The sequence below is a fragment of the Semicossyphus pulcher genome, unplaced genomic scaffold, assembly GCF_022749685.1.
Source record: "Semicossyphus pulcher isolate SPU_LCO1_2020_fin unplaced genomic scaffold, fSemPul1.0.p SCAF_25, whole genome shotgun sequence".
In the NCBI taxonomy this organism is placed as follows: domain Eukaryota; kingdom Metazoa; phylum Chordata; class Actinopteri; order Labriformes; family Labridae; genus Semicossyphus; species Semicossyphus pulcher.
This window is the reverse complement of record NW_027211699.1, coordinates 6,454,464-6,468,341: the sequence shown is the minus strand read 5'-3', so window position 1 is coordinate 6,468,341 and position 13,878 is coordinate 6,454,464. Positions and strand designations below refer to the sequence as shown.

Genomic DNA, 13,878 nt, shown 5'->3' with positions numbered 1-13,878 from the left:
AGAGGAGGAACACCTGTTATCTCTAACCATATCTCATTCCTGCGTCTTTCTAAGCCACGCGGTCGTCCAAAAATCATTGTTGAGGTTTCTGGGTTCATTCTGTCTTTATCATTTGAAGGATCAGATAAATGATTTGATTTGGCAACCAGACTGTGTGCTTTTCTGCCCACAGGGGATGCTGCACAGGGACAGCATTGATTTATTCAGCTGGGGGGGGCTCATTCTTCTCTGGAGAAGAAATACATAAATAAATAAAGAGATGTTTTCCTGCATAAGCATCCGCTCCTCAACAAAACCACTTCAGTAAGCACATCTGACTCTGGGCTGGTTCTAATAAAGCCTGAATGTGCAACCAGGTTCCAAAACAAACACATTTTATACAGTATTCCTTAAATGTGCAAACAAGGAGCACAAATAAACAGTACACATACACGTGCACATTCATTGAACGCCTGCACGCCCAGAGGGTTAAATCATTCATCATACCTCTTCCCGTGCCCTACACAAACACTGTATTGTTATTACAGTGTCTGCAGCAGCAACACAAACCCACAACATGGTGGCAAGGAAGTCTAATTGCAATGTCATGTTTCCTGACGGAGTGAAACAAACGTGCACACAGAGATAAACACACACACATGCAATAAACATGTCTGACATCACCACACACACACCAACCCCCACTTGAAGCATAGACACGCATACATATAGCTCTCATGGGGTACCTGTCAATCATCAGACTGCGCCTTGCAGGGTTTTATGGAGGACAACATGAGGAGGGGGGGGGAAGAAACACAAACAGGGACGTCACCCTGATGCTTATACAACTGAGTAGACATAATCACATGGTGTGAATTCACAGAAAATTACAAATCATCACCACACAAACATTCCCAGTTTTCATGAGCTTGTCATTTCACTGCTTTTCCAACGACCAGCAACTGAGATATTTAGCCATATTTCGAGTTAAAACAGCATATTTGAGCTACCTTGCTAGCTTAGACAATAGCTAAAGTTAACATTCAACCACTTTCGAGCTCACCTTGATAGTGTTACACTATAGGATAGGAAAGATCCTAGGAAGATTAGAAAGCTAATTTAGCTAGCTAAAGATACTGTTAGCTTGGAAGTGGTTAAATGCTAAGTTAGCTTTTGTAATTAGTCTGAATTAGTTTTCAAAGATGTTTTGATATTTCATTAGTCACATTAGCACTTACATTAGCATTACACCCCATCCTAGCTAACATTATACTAGCTAGGATGTGGTGTACTCCTATCTTTTTGTGTTACACCATCAAATGGTAATGTTGGCTAGGAAGTGGTTAAATGCTAATGCTATCTTTTGTGACTTAGATGTCCTAATGAGTTAACAAAGATGTTGTTTCGACATCTCATTTGTCACAACAAAGCTAGCATTAGTATTCAACCAATTCCTAAGTAACATTACTGTTAACAAGCTAACATTAATATCAGCTAGGATGTGGCACATCTTTTATGTTTGTGTTACACTATCAAAGGGTAATGTTAGCTATGAAGTGGGTAAATACTTATGCTAACATAAGTATTTACCCACTTCTAATTAGGACATACTATTTAAGAAATGTCCCATTAGTTAACAAAGGTGTTGTTTTGATATCACATTAGCTACTGACAGCTAAGTCCCACCAGCTTAAGCTAGCATGCAACCAAATCCTCCTTAACATTCAACTAGCTGAAATTAATATTAGCTCAAATGTAGCGCCTTTCCTGTTGTATTGTGTAAGTAACTGTAATATTGGCATGGAGGTGCTTCAATGCCAATGCTAGCTGTTGTTTAACAGTAGCTAACGTGTTATTTTTCTTTTCTTTTTTTTTACTCAAAATATGGCACCCTGAGTCTGGCATCAGAGGAAAATGGCCGCTGGCTTGTGCTAGTTTTTGTTCCTGGTAGTTTCAATAATATTATTGTTACATCGTGACCCACATACAGAATATGGTCACAAATATACTTCCCATTTTGCACATGTATGGTGTTTCATCACTTTAGCAGCTACCACTTAAGCATAAAACTACAATTAGAACTTATTAAAAAAAGATTTGACCCCAATTTCCACCACATCTAACCAAGTTCAAGATCTGAGGTTAAACATGTTTATGACATCTGCTTCATTCCTGTTAACTTGTGTTGATTCAAACCATTCAAACACAGACGACAAAAACCTGCAGTTTGAATTTTATTTTAATCCAAATAAACATGCTTATTTGTAAAAACAGTTTCAAGCCAAGGACACGCATGGAAGTCAAAGCAAAGTGATTCCCATCTGCCACTGCTAGATTGGGGGATGGTGTGACGGGGTATTGGGGGGAAGGGGGGGTTGTAGACTGTGCATGCAGGGTGCTTGAGCAAGCCTGCAGTGCACGGAGTGTGTATTTTTGGTGCCTGTTCCTGTGCCTGAGTCGTGTGGTTAAGAGCCTCGAGAAATAGTAAGCGTAAGGAAACACTGATGCAACAACTCCTGCTGAGGAAATATATAGTGGTGATGTATGGCCGCAGAAACCTCAAGGAAAAGATAGAGAACCTCTTTACACTCCTGATATTGACTTTCTCTCTGTAGCTGCTTCTGTAAAGTCTGCTTTATGAAGTCAGGAAAATCCTAGTCAGAGAATATATTTGATTATACAACAGTAAATTCCGTTAAAGTAATCTGATTGGATAAGAGGCATTCCATGAGTGCTGATATACAGTCTTTTAAGTGTGGATAATTCAAAGTAGGGGAGCTAAATTAATTGATAAATAAGGCTGCTTGTAGAACTGTTGTATAAAAGCAATATCACACACTAGGTTGAGCTGTTATACTGAACATAAGCATGCACTCTGTTTGCGGCCTGTTGCCTATAACTAAATCCCAACCTTAACAGCACTCCCTCTGGTATGATATTGCTTAATTTGCCTGAGATATGTAAAAAGAGAGAGAAAATAAACTGCCCCCTGATTAAAAATGAGCCTACCAGCCAGTTTTTTCACTCTCCTGTCAGTCAGACACAGCACCTAACATCTGCTGTCAGTCAATCAAACAGGGTAATATTCACTGTGCAGAGGGGGGGCATCAACTCCACGGAATATGTCGCCCTCAGTAGACACAGAAAAAAGAGATTCTGTATTTGAATATGATCAATTATTCTCTGCTGGCCTGCTTCTGTCAGCAATGCTAACCCTCCACTTGCCTTTCACCCAGTTTGTGTGCCAAACAAAAACGTAAAGCACCGCGGCCCCACCTGTTGGAGGAAGGTGGGAGCTGCAGGCGGGGTGGAGCAGTGACCTGGCTGATGGACCTGCTGCTAAAGCTGCACAGCTGCTGCAAAAGGAGGAACGCAGGAAGTCTCATTTTCTGACAAATCGGTCCCCCTTCTGTGCGCCTCATTCACAAACACCTGCAGAGCTCACACCTGCGCAGGAACGAGCACACCGACAACCTTGCCAGGCACTGAAAAATGGCTGCGCACTCACACACGCACATGCCAAGCCTCTCTGCCAGTGAGTGTTTTGCTGGCGTGGCAATAAAAGGATATCAGAGGGAAGCAGTCTCAGCAGAATCACAGGCGATGGGGGGGCTGCAGAGACGGAATAAATTTCCAAACACGCTTCAATGTTCAATGTGTGTGTGCGTGCAGCAGGCCGGGCTTAATGCTTGCATATATGAATTCATATCAGTGCAAACACACACACGTCCATATGCATGCACAGGCCTGCATGCTCTTCATCGTATATCATCAGCTGCAGCCCAGAATACTGCAGGAAACTGGGACAGTCTGACGAATGGACTCAGCAGGACTTTGGCTGCTGCTGGATCTGTGGTGTCACACACAGAAACGGGATATGATGCATAGAACATGAGGGTGGGGCAGCACCACCCGCCATCCATCTTCTCCTCTTTCATCAGTGTAATATTCAAACATGGAGGTCTGTTTTTAGCTGTGGACAGGATGGAAATTTGCCCGTATCAGCAGAGGATCACATTCCAGGAGGGCGGATGTAAATCATAAAGCAGCTCAGTCACTTTCATTGCTCCCTCAATCTTTTTATCCTCTGCCTTTTTACTGCTGTAATGGACACACACTCACATACTTCCACACTCACTCTCTTCCATTAAATTAATTTGAATGTAACTTTATTGACCAAAGATGGAAGTGCCCAAACACTACGCTGGGTAGCATCAAAGTCCTGGCTTAACATCTGGCTCTTTGCATTACTTTCAAGTGTTGAGATGCAAAAGAATTTCACAATAAAATACCGTGCTAGCTAATTGCTAAGTTTGCAGACGCTGACGCTGCTTGTTCCTCTTGTGAACATATTGCAGACACAATTTCTCATCTAAAGTTTCCAGCTTTATCTGTCTTTACTTTATGTACAAGCAAAGGTTGTTATTCACAAACAGAAACTTTCAAACTAGTGGCTTAAAAAATGTATTTGTCTGCTTCAAGAAGTTGCAGGAACATTATTGTGAACCCCTACTTCCATTTCCACCTTCTTTATATGATTCTCTTTTAATATTTCCACTAAAACGACTCATATTTTTTGCACCAGTTATGTTTAAGTTGTATGTGCTGCCTCTTTTACCCTACGTGTTTGTATTATATTCTTTTGGCCAGAAAAACCCACTCTAGGATAATGATGAATGTAGACCTTTACTGCCACCTTCTGTCTGAACTGTGTAACTGCTGTACATTCTCTACCACGTTATCAGGAGATATTTGATTACAAGTCAGAACAAAATTGAAGAATACTAACAGATAATGTTCTTGGGCACAAATATTGTGAAGTGTAAATCCATCTCTGCAGTTTATTGAACAGTTATGTTCAATAGAAAGATTTTTCCGTCACAAGCTCGCAACATATCAACATCCTCTCCGCTGATAAACAACCTGTGATCTCATGATCCCACGAGGAGAGCATGATCAGGCATGACATCATGTTGAGGAGGGACTTTTTTTGTTACCATAAATGACTCATCTGTCCTTATCATTATCTACGACCTCATCGGGATCAGTCCTTTGAGTCTGCTCTGACCTTTGACCTCAGTTCATAATGTTTCAGGTGAACACCGCAGCAAACAGGTCAGCATGAACCCTGAGTCAGAACACAGCTGATACAGATGGACACAAAAGACTTAGTGATGGTTAGTGTTAGTGTTTATTTCAGCTGCCTGTGTCGAACATGTTGGACTCCTGCTGCAGCACACAGGCACGTTTAATATAAAGGTTCATTACGTCTGTGTAGCACTGCTGGCTGATGAGGAGTGTTTGTGTCTGACAAGGCTGTTCTAATGGGACTGGACAAAAAGAAGCACAAGACACACCCGGAGTCATCATCTTATACAGTGATTTCTCAAACTGCGGTCCGTGAACCAAGCGAGCTTTACTCAAGCAATATCACGCGAGAGGGAGTGCTGTTATACTGTCTTGTTTTGGTCATATGCACAACCTTAAGTGTGATATTGCCTTTATACAAGCTACATAAAGTAGTAAAAGTAATTAAGAAATAAAACATAAAGGTCGTGTTGTTCTAAATGTCATCAGGCTGTATAGGCACCTAATTTTTCTACTTCACTGGGACTGGACTGTTGCCAAGCAACCCAACATTTTCTTGCACTATTGCTGCTTTGTGTAGGTCTACTTGTTACTGCAGATACTTTGTATTCTGTACATTTAATTTTTTATTTAGGTTTTTGCCATTATTATACCGGACAGCTGAAGAGAGACAGGAAATGTGGGGGATGACATGCACCAAAAACTGAACCTGCGATCAGTGCGACCAGGACTGTAGCCTCTGTACATGGGGTGCCTGCTCCACCAGCTGAGCTAACCCAGCGCCTCTGTTTCCATTTATCATGCAAACAGTGAAATGTAAGTGGGTTGACATTTGCTTTGGTGCATGTGTAAGTCTGAGGTAACAACTTAATCCAGACAAAGACTGTCTGCTGTAAAGCTCAGCAGCGGTGCTCAGAACCTCTGCAGGAGAGTGATGCATACAGTATCATTAAGAGTCACTGTGCTGTTATACTCTGTATCAGCACTCATGAAACAGATCTTGAGCCTTACAGTTGCACTCCACTAACTCAAAATATATTATATTCATTCTATTACAGACAACATATTACTTATTATCGGCGTGAACATGTTAGCTAAACACAGCTGGATTCTCAGTTGTTGATTAAAGGTCAACTGAAGGAACTGAAGGATCTAATACCTTACACTGGCAAATGCTAACACATTTATCCTCATATATTGTCTGTTTATACTGCTGCTTTTAAAGAAAAATAAACACGTGTGAATTATTGTTAAAGTATGTTTAAGTTGTCCTTTAACAGGTAATCGGGTTCATTTGGAGCTAAAACTTATTTCATTCCCTGTCCAACAATATTAATCCAGCGTTTCTTCTCTGCTGTGAAGGTATTAAGACTTCAGAGGCTCTGAGCAGGTGAGGCAATAAGTGCTGCAGAGGTCAAAGGGTCAGCCGTCTGCTCTACTGCACGTTGTGTTCATATCAACTTGAATCTACTTATTCAGTCTGGAACAGTTTCTACACTGGCTTTTGATTGAGATGATTATAGGTAATTTATCTCAATACAATTGGGCAGTAATAATTTAAAATTCAAACTGTTCTTGGAGGTAATTTTGTAAGCTATTATATGCAGCCATTGATGGGCTGAAAAGGTTAAAAGAAAAGTGAACTCAATTCTCTTTCAGGATCTTTGACTTTAAAAGCTCAAACTTTATATTCTTTAAGTTTCTCAGATAAGACTTCAGAGGCCTACATGTAAAGGCTGAAACACTGGTTTTCAAGGGTTAACCAATTTAAGTCATCTGCAATAAACTGGTTTGCTGTGTAACTGCTGCCATCTTATCTTCTTTCATGAACCATGTTTTGTCATTTTAACTCAGCTTTGTGTCTTTTAGCTAAAAGACCAAAGATTTTCATTCAGCTTTGAGCAGCTGTGATCACATAATATAAGCAAGACAAGAGTCAAACGTCATGTCGGAACACATGTGCACTTTATTGGGATTGTTTAGTCAGTGTACAGGTTGGCCCCACCGGTCTGGCACCCCATGTTACCCCATCACGTCGAGACCCCTTGCCCCACCACCCCGGGGATGGAACCTCCAACAGGGGGAAGAAGAGGTCACGATTGGGTTTTGCATAACAAAAACAAAAAAATTAACAGGACCAAGATATTTTTAAGGCTGAAAGTACAAAAAACCCAGACATAATTTACATACAAGCGATACTACAACCATGTTTAAGTATGCGCCAACCACTGGGCAGCCTTCACAGAGGCGAATACGTGTCTGAACAATGCAGTTAACATTTGGAATCATGTGTCTGAACAATGCAGTTAACAAACATTTGGAATGACTCAAAGAAAACAAAATGTACATTTTTAAGTCCCCAGATGCAACTGCAGAACCCTGGGGTGCTTTTTTTAAACCTAGCCAAAAACATTACTGTCTCCTTCAATGTTCCAGTTTTTTTAAAATCCTGAGTCAAGCGCCAAAAATAACTGAAGCCATGCCAATGAGTTGGTCATCTAGGCTCTGCGCCTGAGTGTGTATGAGAAATGTGTGGTGTGTGGTTGTTTTGCACAGAGCTGAAGTTGTTGGGCGTTTGGTCGGGGAGGGGGAGAAGGAACAGTCTGTTTAGAAGCATTTGCGGTGGACGATGGAGGGGCCGGACTCATCGTACTCCTGCTTGCTGATCCACATCTGCTGGAAGGTGGACAGAGAGGCCAGGATGGAGCCTCCGATCCAGACAGAGTATTTACGCTCTGGTGGGGCGATGATCTGCAGAGAGACAAGAGAAACTAATTAGATACTGAAGCATTTTGATCAGAGACACTGATCTGCAGTAGCCAAACACTGTTCTGGCTCCACGGCAGCTCAGCTCACCTTGATCTTCATGGTGGATGGGGCCAGGGCTGTGATCTCCTTCTGCATGCGGTCAGCGATGCCGGGGTACATGGTGGTACCTCCAGACAGCACGGTGTTGGCGTACAGGTCCTTACGGATATCGACATCACACTTCATGATGCTGTTGTAGGTGGTCTCGTGGATTCCGCAGGACTCCATTCCTGAGAGCAGAAACAGAACACTGGTCAGACAACTGCAGGCAAAGGTCGACTTAAGAAGTTGAAGTATGGTTGAGCATGTAGTGCATGTTCAGTGTGGAAACTTACCGAGGAAGGAAGGCTGGAAGAGGGCCTCTGGGCAACGGAACCTCTCATTGCCGATGGTGATGACCTGTCCGTCGGGCAGCTCGTAGCTCTTCTCCAGGGAGGAGGAAGAGGCAGCGGTTCCCATCTCCTGCTCGAAGTCCAGGGCAACGTAGCACAGCTTCTCCTTGATGTCACGCACGATTTCCCTCTCGGCTGTGGTGGTGAAGGAGTAGCCACGCTCTGTCAGGATCTTCATGAGGTAGTCTGTGAGGTCGCGGCCGGCCAAGTCCAGACGCAGGATGGCGTGGGGCAGGGCGTAACCCTCGTAGATGGGCACTGTGTGGGTCACACCATCACCAGAGTCCATGACGATACCAGTGGTACGACCAGAGGCATACAGGGACAGCACGGCCTGGATGGCAACGTACATGGCGGGGGTGTTGAAGGTCTCGAACATGATCTGTAATAAGAGGAGAGAGCACTTTAGGATTTCTTCAGGAACAGAAAAGGTCTCAAGCTTGTGCGGACACTGCACTCACTACATGCATCAGAGTGAGGCTAAGACTGAAGTTAGTAGAAAAAAAGTGCAGAAAGTCAACATCCCTTCACACTTGTGCATGTCAGATGTCTATTAGGTGCTGATTTACTGACTCAGCTAAAGTAACAAGTGCAGATAAAAGGCACACAGTCAAGAGAGACCTGTTGATGATAGATCATCTTATAGGAGAGAGGTCCTGGGGGAGAGGGGGAGGAAGGAGCAAGTGAGAATGGACTGAAGAAGGAAACCGAGAAGGATATGAGGCAACTACTTTGGAAAGGTCAGAACTTAAATTGACTGGTTGATCAAGTAAGGGTGCATACCTGGGTCATCTTCTCCCTGTTGGCTTTGGGGTTCAGGGGGGCCTCTGTGAGCAGGACAGGGTGCTCCTCAGGGGCAACTCTCAGCTCATTGTAGAAGGTGTGATGCCAGATCTTCTCCATGTCGTCCCAGTTGGTCACAATACCGTGCTCGATGGGGTACTTCAGGGTCAGGATACCTCTCTTGCTCTGGGCTTCATCACCAACGTAGCTGTCCTTCTGGCCCATACCCACCATCACTCCCTGAACAAGAGATCACAGATAGTTTAATTAACTGAACCTGCACTGTAACACGTACATTTATATGTTTTTTTCTAGTCTAGTTAAAGGAATACTTGTCACCTACATGTAATTGAGACTAGGAAATATGAGGGCAATACAATAGTTTAAATAGATCTTCCATTGTAATATTATGCATATGTCATTTTTGGAAGTCTAAAATGAAGCGAATTAATATCAATTTTCAGAAAAATTTAAAGTTTGTATTGGCTTAAAGTTATTTATTTGGACAAATGTATGCATTAAAATGCAGTTAACATCTAAATTAGCATAGCTGATTCCTATCAGGTGTTCAGCCTTTCCCTGATTGAAGTAATTAACCCACCTGATGCCTGGGGCGACCGACGATGGAGGGGAAGACAGCACGTGGGGCGTCGTCTCCGGCGAATCCGGCTTTGCACATACCGGATCCGTTGTCAACAACCAGTGCGGCGATTTCATCTTCCATTGCTGAACTGTTGAGGGAAAAAAGATACTGTTACACACTGAAGTCTCACTTCCGCCTCTCAACTGCGGCCGCGCAGCACTTTGAGCTTTCACTTCCTGTTAACTAGGAAGCAGCAGTTCACGAGATTAGCCGCTGGGTGGAGCTAGTGCCCCACATTCCTACCAAGCCAGACAAAAGGAAGTGGCGCTGCATTCTGTTATTACCATATAAGGACATGGTTCGGTTTTGAGCAGCTTTGAGACTACCGGCGCCATGGCGCGCGGCCAGAGCGACACAGCACATCAAGAAAAAGGAACATTCGACATTATCAGACTCGGCCGCGCGCGACCACTCCCTCCGATTCACTACAGCTAACTTCCTTGGCTGCCCCCTCCCCCCATTTACCCCATCATACCGGTTATATACCAAGCAGAAATCTTTGCTTCATTATCACTGCGTCATTATCAGCCTTAACTGCTTAATTCATTGTCTTCTGCCGGTTTAACACCTCTACATTCTAACAGTGCGATATTAAAAAAAACTTCAAAGACCGATCACTGGTTTTATTAAAAAAAAAAATTAAGTTGCGTAATGAACTCATGTTGACTCATGAATGGTCACAGGTCCTTGACTGATGCTCCATTTCCTGAAGGCCACGCCTTTTCTAAGAGGGGATGATTGAATTGCAATTTCCCCTTTTCCTCGTGCAAACTGGCAAGACAAAGTCAAACCAAGACAGGTGTATTAAACTTAAACATTAATCAATTAAGATTTTTGGCAGGCCCTGTACTCTTTGCATTTCCCCATTTAGAGGAAGCCATGTAAATTAAATGATTCCTCTAATGAAGTGATACTTAACAAGCCTGAGAAGTGTACAAGAGTCTCCATGAGAATAGTAATCTTTTTTAAAAACTGCAACTGTTGCAGGTCTGAAGGGCGGTGTTAGCATGAGGAGGCTAGGCTAATATGCAAAAGTAGGTCACACCCCGCCGCATCGGGCGCACAAAGGGAGCAACCGGGATCCAGACGACCTCAACTCAAACGCCTCCTTCAAACTACCCTGCTGGGGAAGACATGTAAGCCAACACTGCACACCTTTACATTTTACACAACTACACAATGAAAAGCACGGTTCGAAGTGAGCCCAGTGACTCAGGATATTAATCATAAGCCGGCTAATGGTGCAGCCAAAAGCACCTGTCAGGCGCAGTTTAGAGGTCTCCAGCCATCTCCACTGAAACGTTATACTTTATAAAACACGAACAAAATACAAATACTCGTTTCTATCAAAGCCTTTTTAAGCTACATTCGTTTAACCGTTGGTGTATGACAGGACAAAGAACCTCGTGGTCCCTGCCATCATTTGCATTCAAAATGACATTTCACAAACAACTGTTTACTTGATAAATACTATTCCAAAATTAGAATGTTGCAATTAAGTGTCTCTGTTTCTTACCTTTGGGTGGGGGGGCTTTTCGCTTTAAGGGAACCGGTTTCAGGCAAATGATATCCCGCACAAGCTGCGTATGACGGCGCTCAGAGTGAATCCGTTAGCTGTGGGCGCATGTTTTTTATACTGCGTCAGTTGCCCGGCTCTAGCCATAAAAGGTAAACTTTCGGAATGGCGCTCTCTGATTGGTCCAGCGTCATGCACTGGGGCACGTCGCGTGCACACACTGTGCTGCACTAGGCGCTCGCGATTTGAGGGAGAGAGAGAGAGGGAGGCGATAATAGCAAAGGATTGGAGAAAATAAAAGGGAAGGGATTGATGTTGTGAGGCCTAATAAGCCTAATCTCTTGATATTCTGTTTTACATACAGGCTGAATGATGTTTAAACTTTCATACGTGTGAAAATATCTTCCCTGCACCTGCTCCAAGTACTTTAACATATGATAATTGAGAGCTAAGCACCCAGGACTCCTCCCAGTGAAGGCTGCAAAGGCCCAAGACTTTTATCCAAAGGCTGTCCTCCCTACTTGTTCTTCTCTGTAGATTAACCTGACATGTTTGATGTTTCAGTCATGACAGAGGGTGGAGGTGATGTTTATGTTGCTGTTGAAAGCCAGCTGTAAGCTCAGTGATGCCTACGGCCACTGCATCACCGGGTCAAACACATGACACACATAACACACACAGGGTAGTGGAGCTGCCCTGTCGTAAGCTGGGGGATGACCATTAATGTAGGCCACCTCTTCTCCATACTGCTTGCTGAATATTTAAATGTATTAATCAAGTATTTGTTCTTTGTGGCTCCTAAATGTCCTGTCACTGCATCTGTATGAAACGGGTTTGCAGAGGTGTGTCATGTCAGGGAGGATGGGATTTGTTAGCATAATCAGATTTCAATGCGGCTTGCAGTGTTACAGCTGTAGATGGTAGAAGAGAATGAAGTAACCCCTCAGACGTTATACTATAATTTCAGCCATGTAGGAAAACATCTGGGCTATTGTGTTACAATTTGAGCCACTACAAAGAAGGAGGACCCTCCCTTTAGCGCTCCTCTGCCTCCCTCTTAAATCAACAGAACCCTTTTGGATTACAATTTTTGCCACTGCTCTTATTCACCTTTATCACATAAAACAGTGACTTTTAAAAATGTCTGACGCCTACACCATCATCCTCATTCACATCCTGATTAAAGAGGCCCATGTGACTCTATTAAAGACCTCAGTTTTAAGGCTTGCATACATAAAGTATAAGCTCTTTTCTTTTTCTGTGAATTAATTCTCTTTTTTCTTCCCCCTCTGGCCTCCATCTTCATCTCATCCATCTCCTCCCTGATATAAAACATCTAGCACTCACTTGTACTCGTTTTCTGTTCCTCAACCATATAAGTATGCAGATCAGCTGAGCAACCTTTTTGCCATTTAAAGCTTTAACTCTGACCCAACCACATGCAGCAACTTTGTCTCTTCCTCCTTCACCACTTCCCCTTCCTCCCTCTCTAAGTGTGTTTTTTTCTCCTCTTCCTTGTCTTCATTCATGCTGATCAGTCGGCTTTAAATGGACATATATGGTTTATCACGTTGTTCATACAAACGAGTGAAGGTGGCGTGTGAAGCAACGCTTATTTTACTACGGAAAGATGATGATGGCTCTTGTTAGCTCCCTCTGAACGTGCAGGATTCAGAGTTGTTAAACAGCACATTTCACTTGCTGATAGGGTTAGATAATTATTTAGTTGTGATAAACATTCAATAGAAGTAGAGCTAGGCCGAGTTTTTCGTCTCCTGCAGACGCTGAGGGTTAAAGACGAGTGTTTCAGGTGATCAAAGGTCAACTGGGCCCACTTACTTATTAACGGGCCTTAAATCTCATTATTAAGGGTCAAATTTAAACCCCGTCGATCCCTGTTTGACCGATGTAAGCCTACAAAATGGCCGCTCAAGTTGCATTTTTGTGTCAAAGGGAATAAAAAAAAAAGGTCCAGGTGACTGTTGTTAACAGAGATTTGGACGACTGAGAGGATTGCTTTACCATGATGACGCTGTAACGGTGTAAACAGGGATTGGCTGGGAAATGTTTAATCCGGCCTGAAGGGAGTGCCTCTCAAGTTCACAGTATGTGTGTGTGTGTTCAGTTGTACATTTTTACACACCGTGAGCGAGTGAGTCATTGTTTCATGGCATACTCTTCTTACTGCTGAATTCAGAGTGAAACTAGAGTTACATTTGTATCACAAATCAGTCAGATTAGGTGAGCAGGACTTTAGACCTGCATATGTTTATGTACGTATGTTGGTTGGTTGTAAGTGAGAGGTCTCTGGTTAAGTGGTTGTCAACACTCTTCACTGAGAATTCCTACTAGCCAAGTGCTTGGAATACTGTCCCAGGAAGTCTGCTCTCATGTGTCATAACAGTGTGTTTGTGTGTCGACACCCTCAGTGGCAATGAAACCTGGACTTTGCTGCCAAGATGCTCCCCACCTAAAGAAGCATATTTCACCCAGACACTAGTTTGTACACAGCCACTTGAGGTGTGTGTATAATGAATATTACCGTGCGTGGTGGTTGTCTAAATAGACCACTTTTTAAGCTAAGTGACACTTTAATGAGAGCAACAAGTGGAAGCTCAGAGTTTAGACCTGTCATTTAGAGGCGGGGAGAGTTAGGGAGTTTCTGAAAA

The 13,878-nt window shown here is 43.1% G+C and overlaps 1 protein-coding gene across 1 annotated transcript; it reads right to left on the bottom strand.

Annotated features, from left to right (window-relative positions):
- Positions 1-7,010: 7,010 nt before the first annotated feature.
- On the bottom strand, positions 7,011-11,308 carry actb2 (actin, beta 2). The gene is made up of 6 exons (XM_069675787.1): positions 11,210-11,308; positions 9,652-9,781; positions 9,051-9,290; positions 8,211-8,649; positions 7,924-8,105; positions 7,011-7,818 (listed from the first exon to the last, which is right to left on the bottom strand). Exons 2-6 carry the CDS (start codon positions 9,772-9,774, stop codon positions 7,675-7,677), a joined length of 1,128 nt encoding a protein of 375 aa, XP_069531888.1. The 5' UTR covers positions 9,775-9,781; positions 11,210-11,308; the 3' UTR covers positions 7,011-7,674.
- Between the last annotated feature and the right edge of the window lie 2,570 nt (positions 11,309-13,878).

Excerpts from the sequence above, each read along its gene's own strand:
- actb2 (XM_069675787.1), bottom strand. The coding sequence starts at position 9,774 with ATGGAAGATGAAATCGCCGCACTGGTTGTTGACAACGGATCCGGTATG. Across the intron at positions 9,291-9,651 it reads TCGGTCGCCCCAGGCATCAG|GGAGTGATGGTGGGTATGGG; the intron begins GTGGGTTAATTA and ends TCTCTTGTTCAG. Across the intron at positions 7,819-7,923 it reads CATCCACCATGAAGATCAAG|ATCATCGCCCCACCAGAGCG; the intron begins GTGAGCTGAGCT and ends GTCTCTCTGCAG.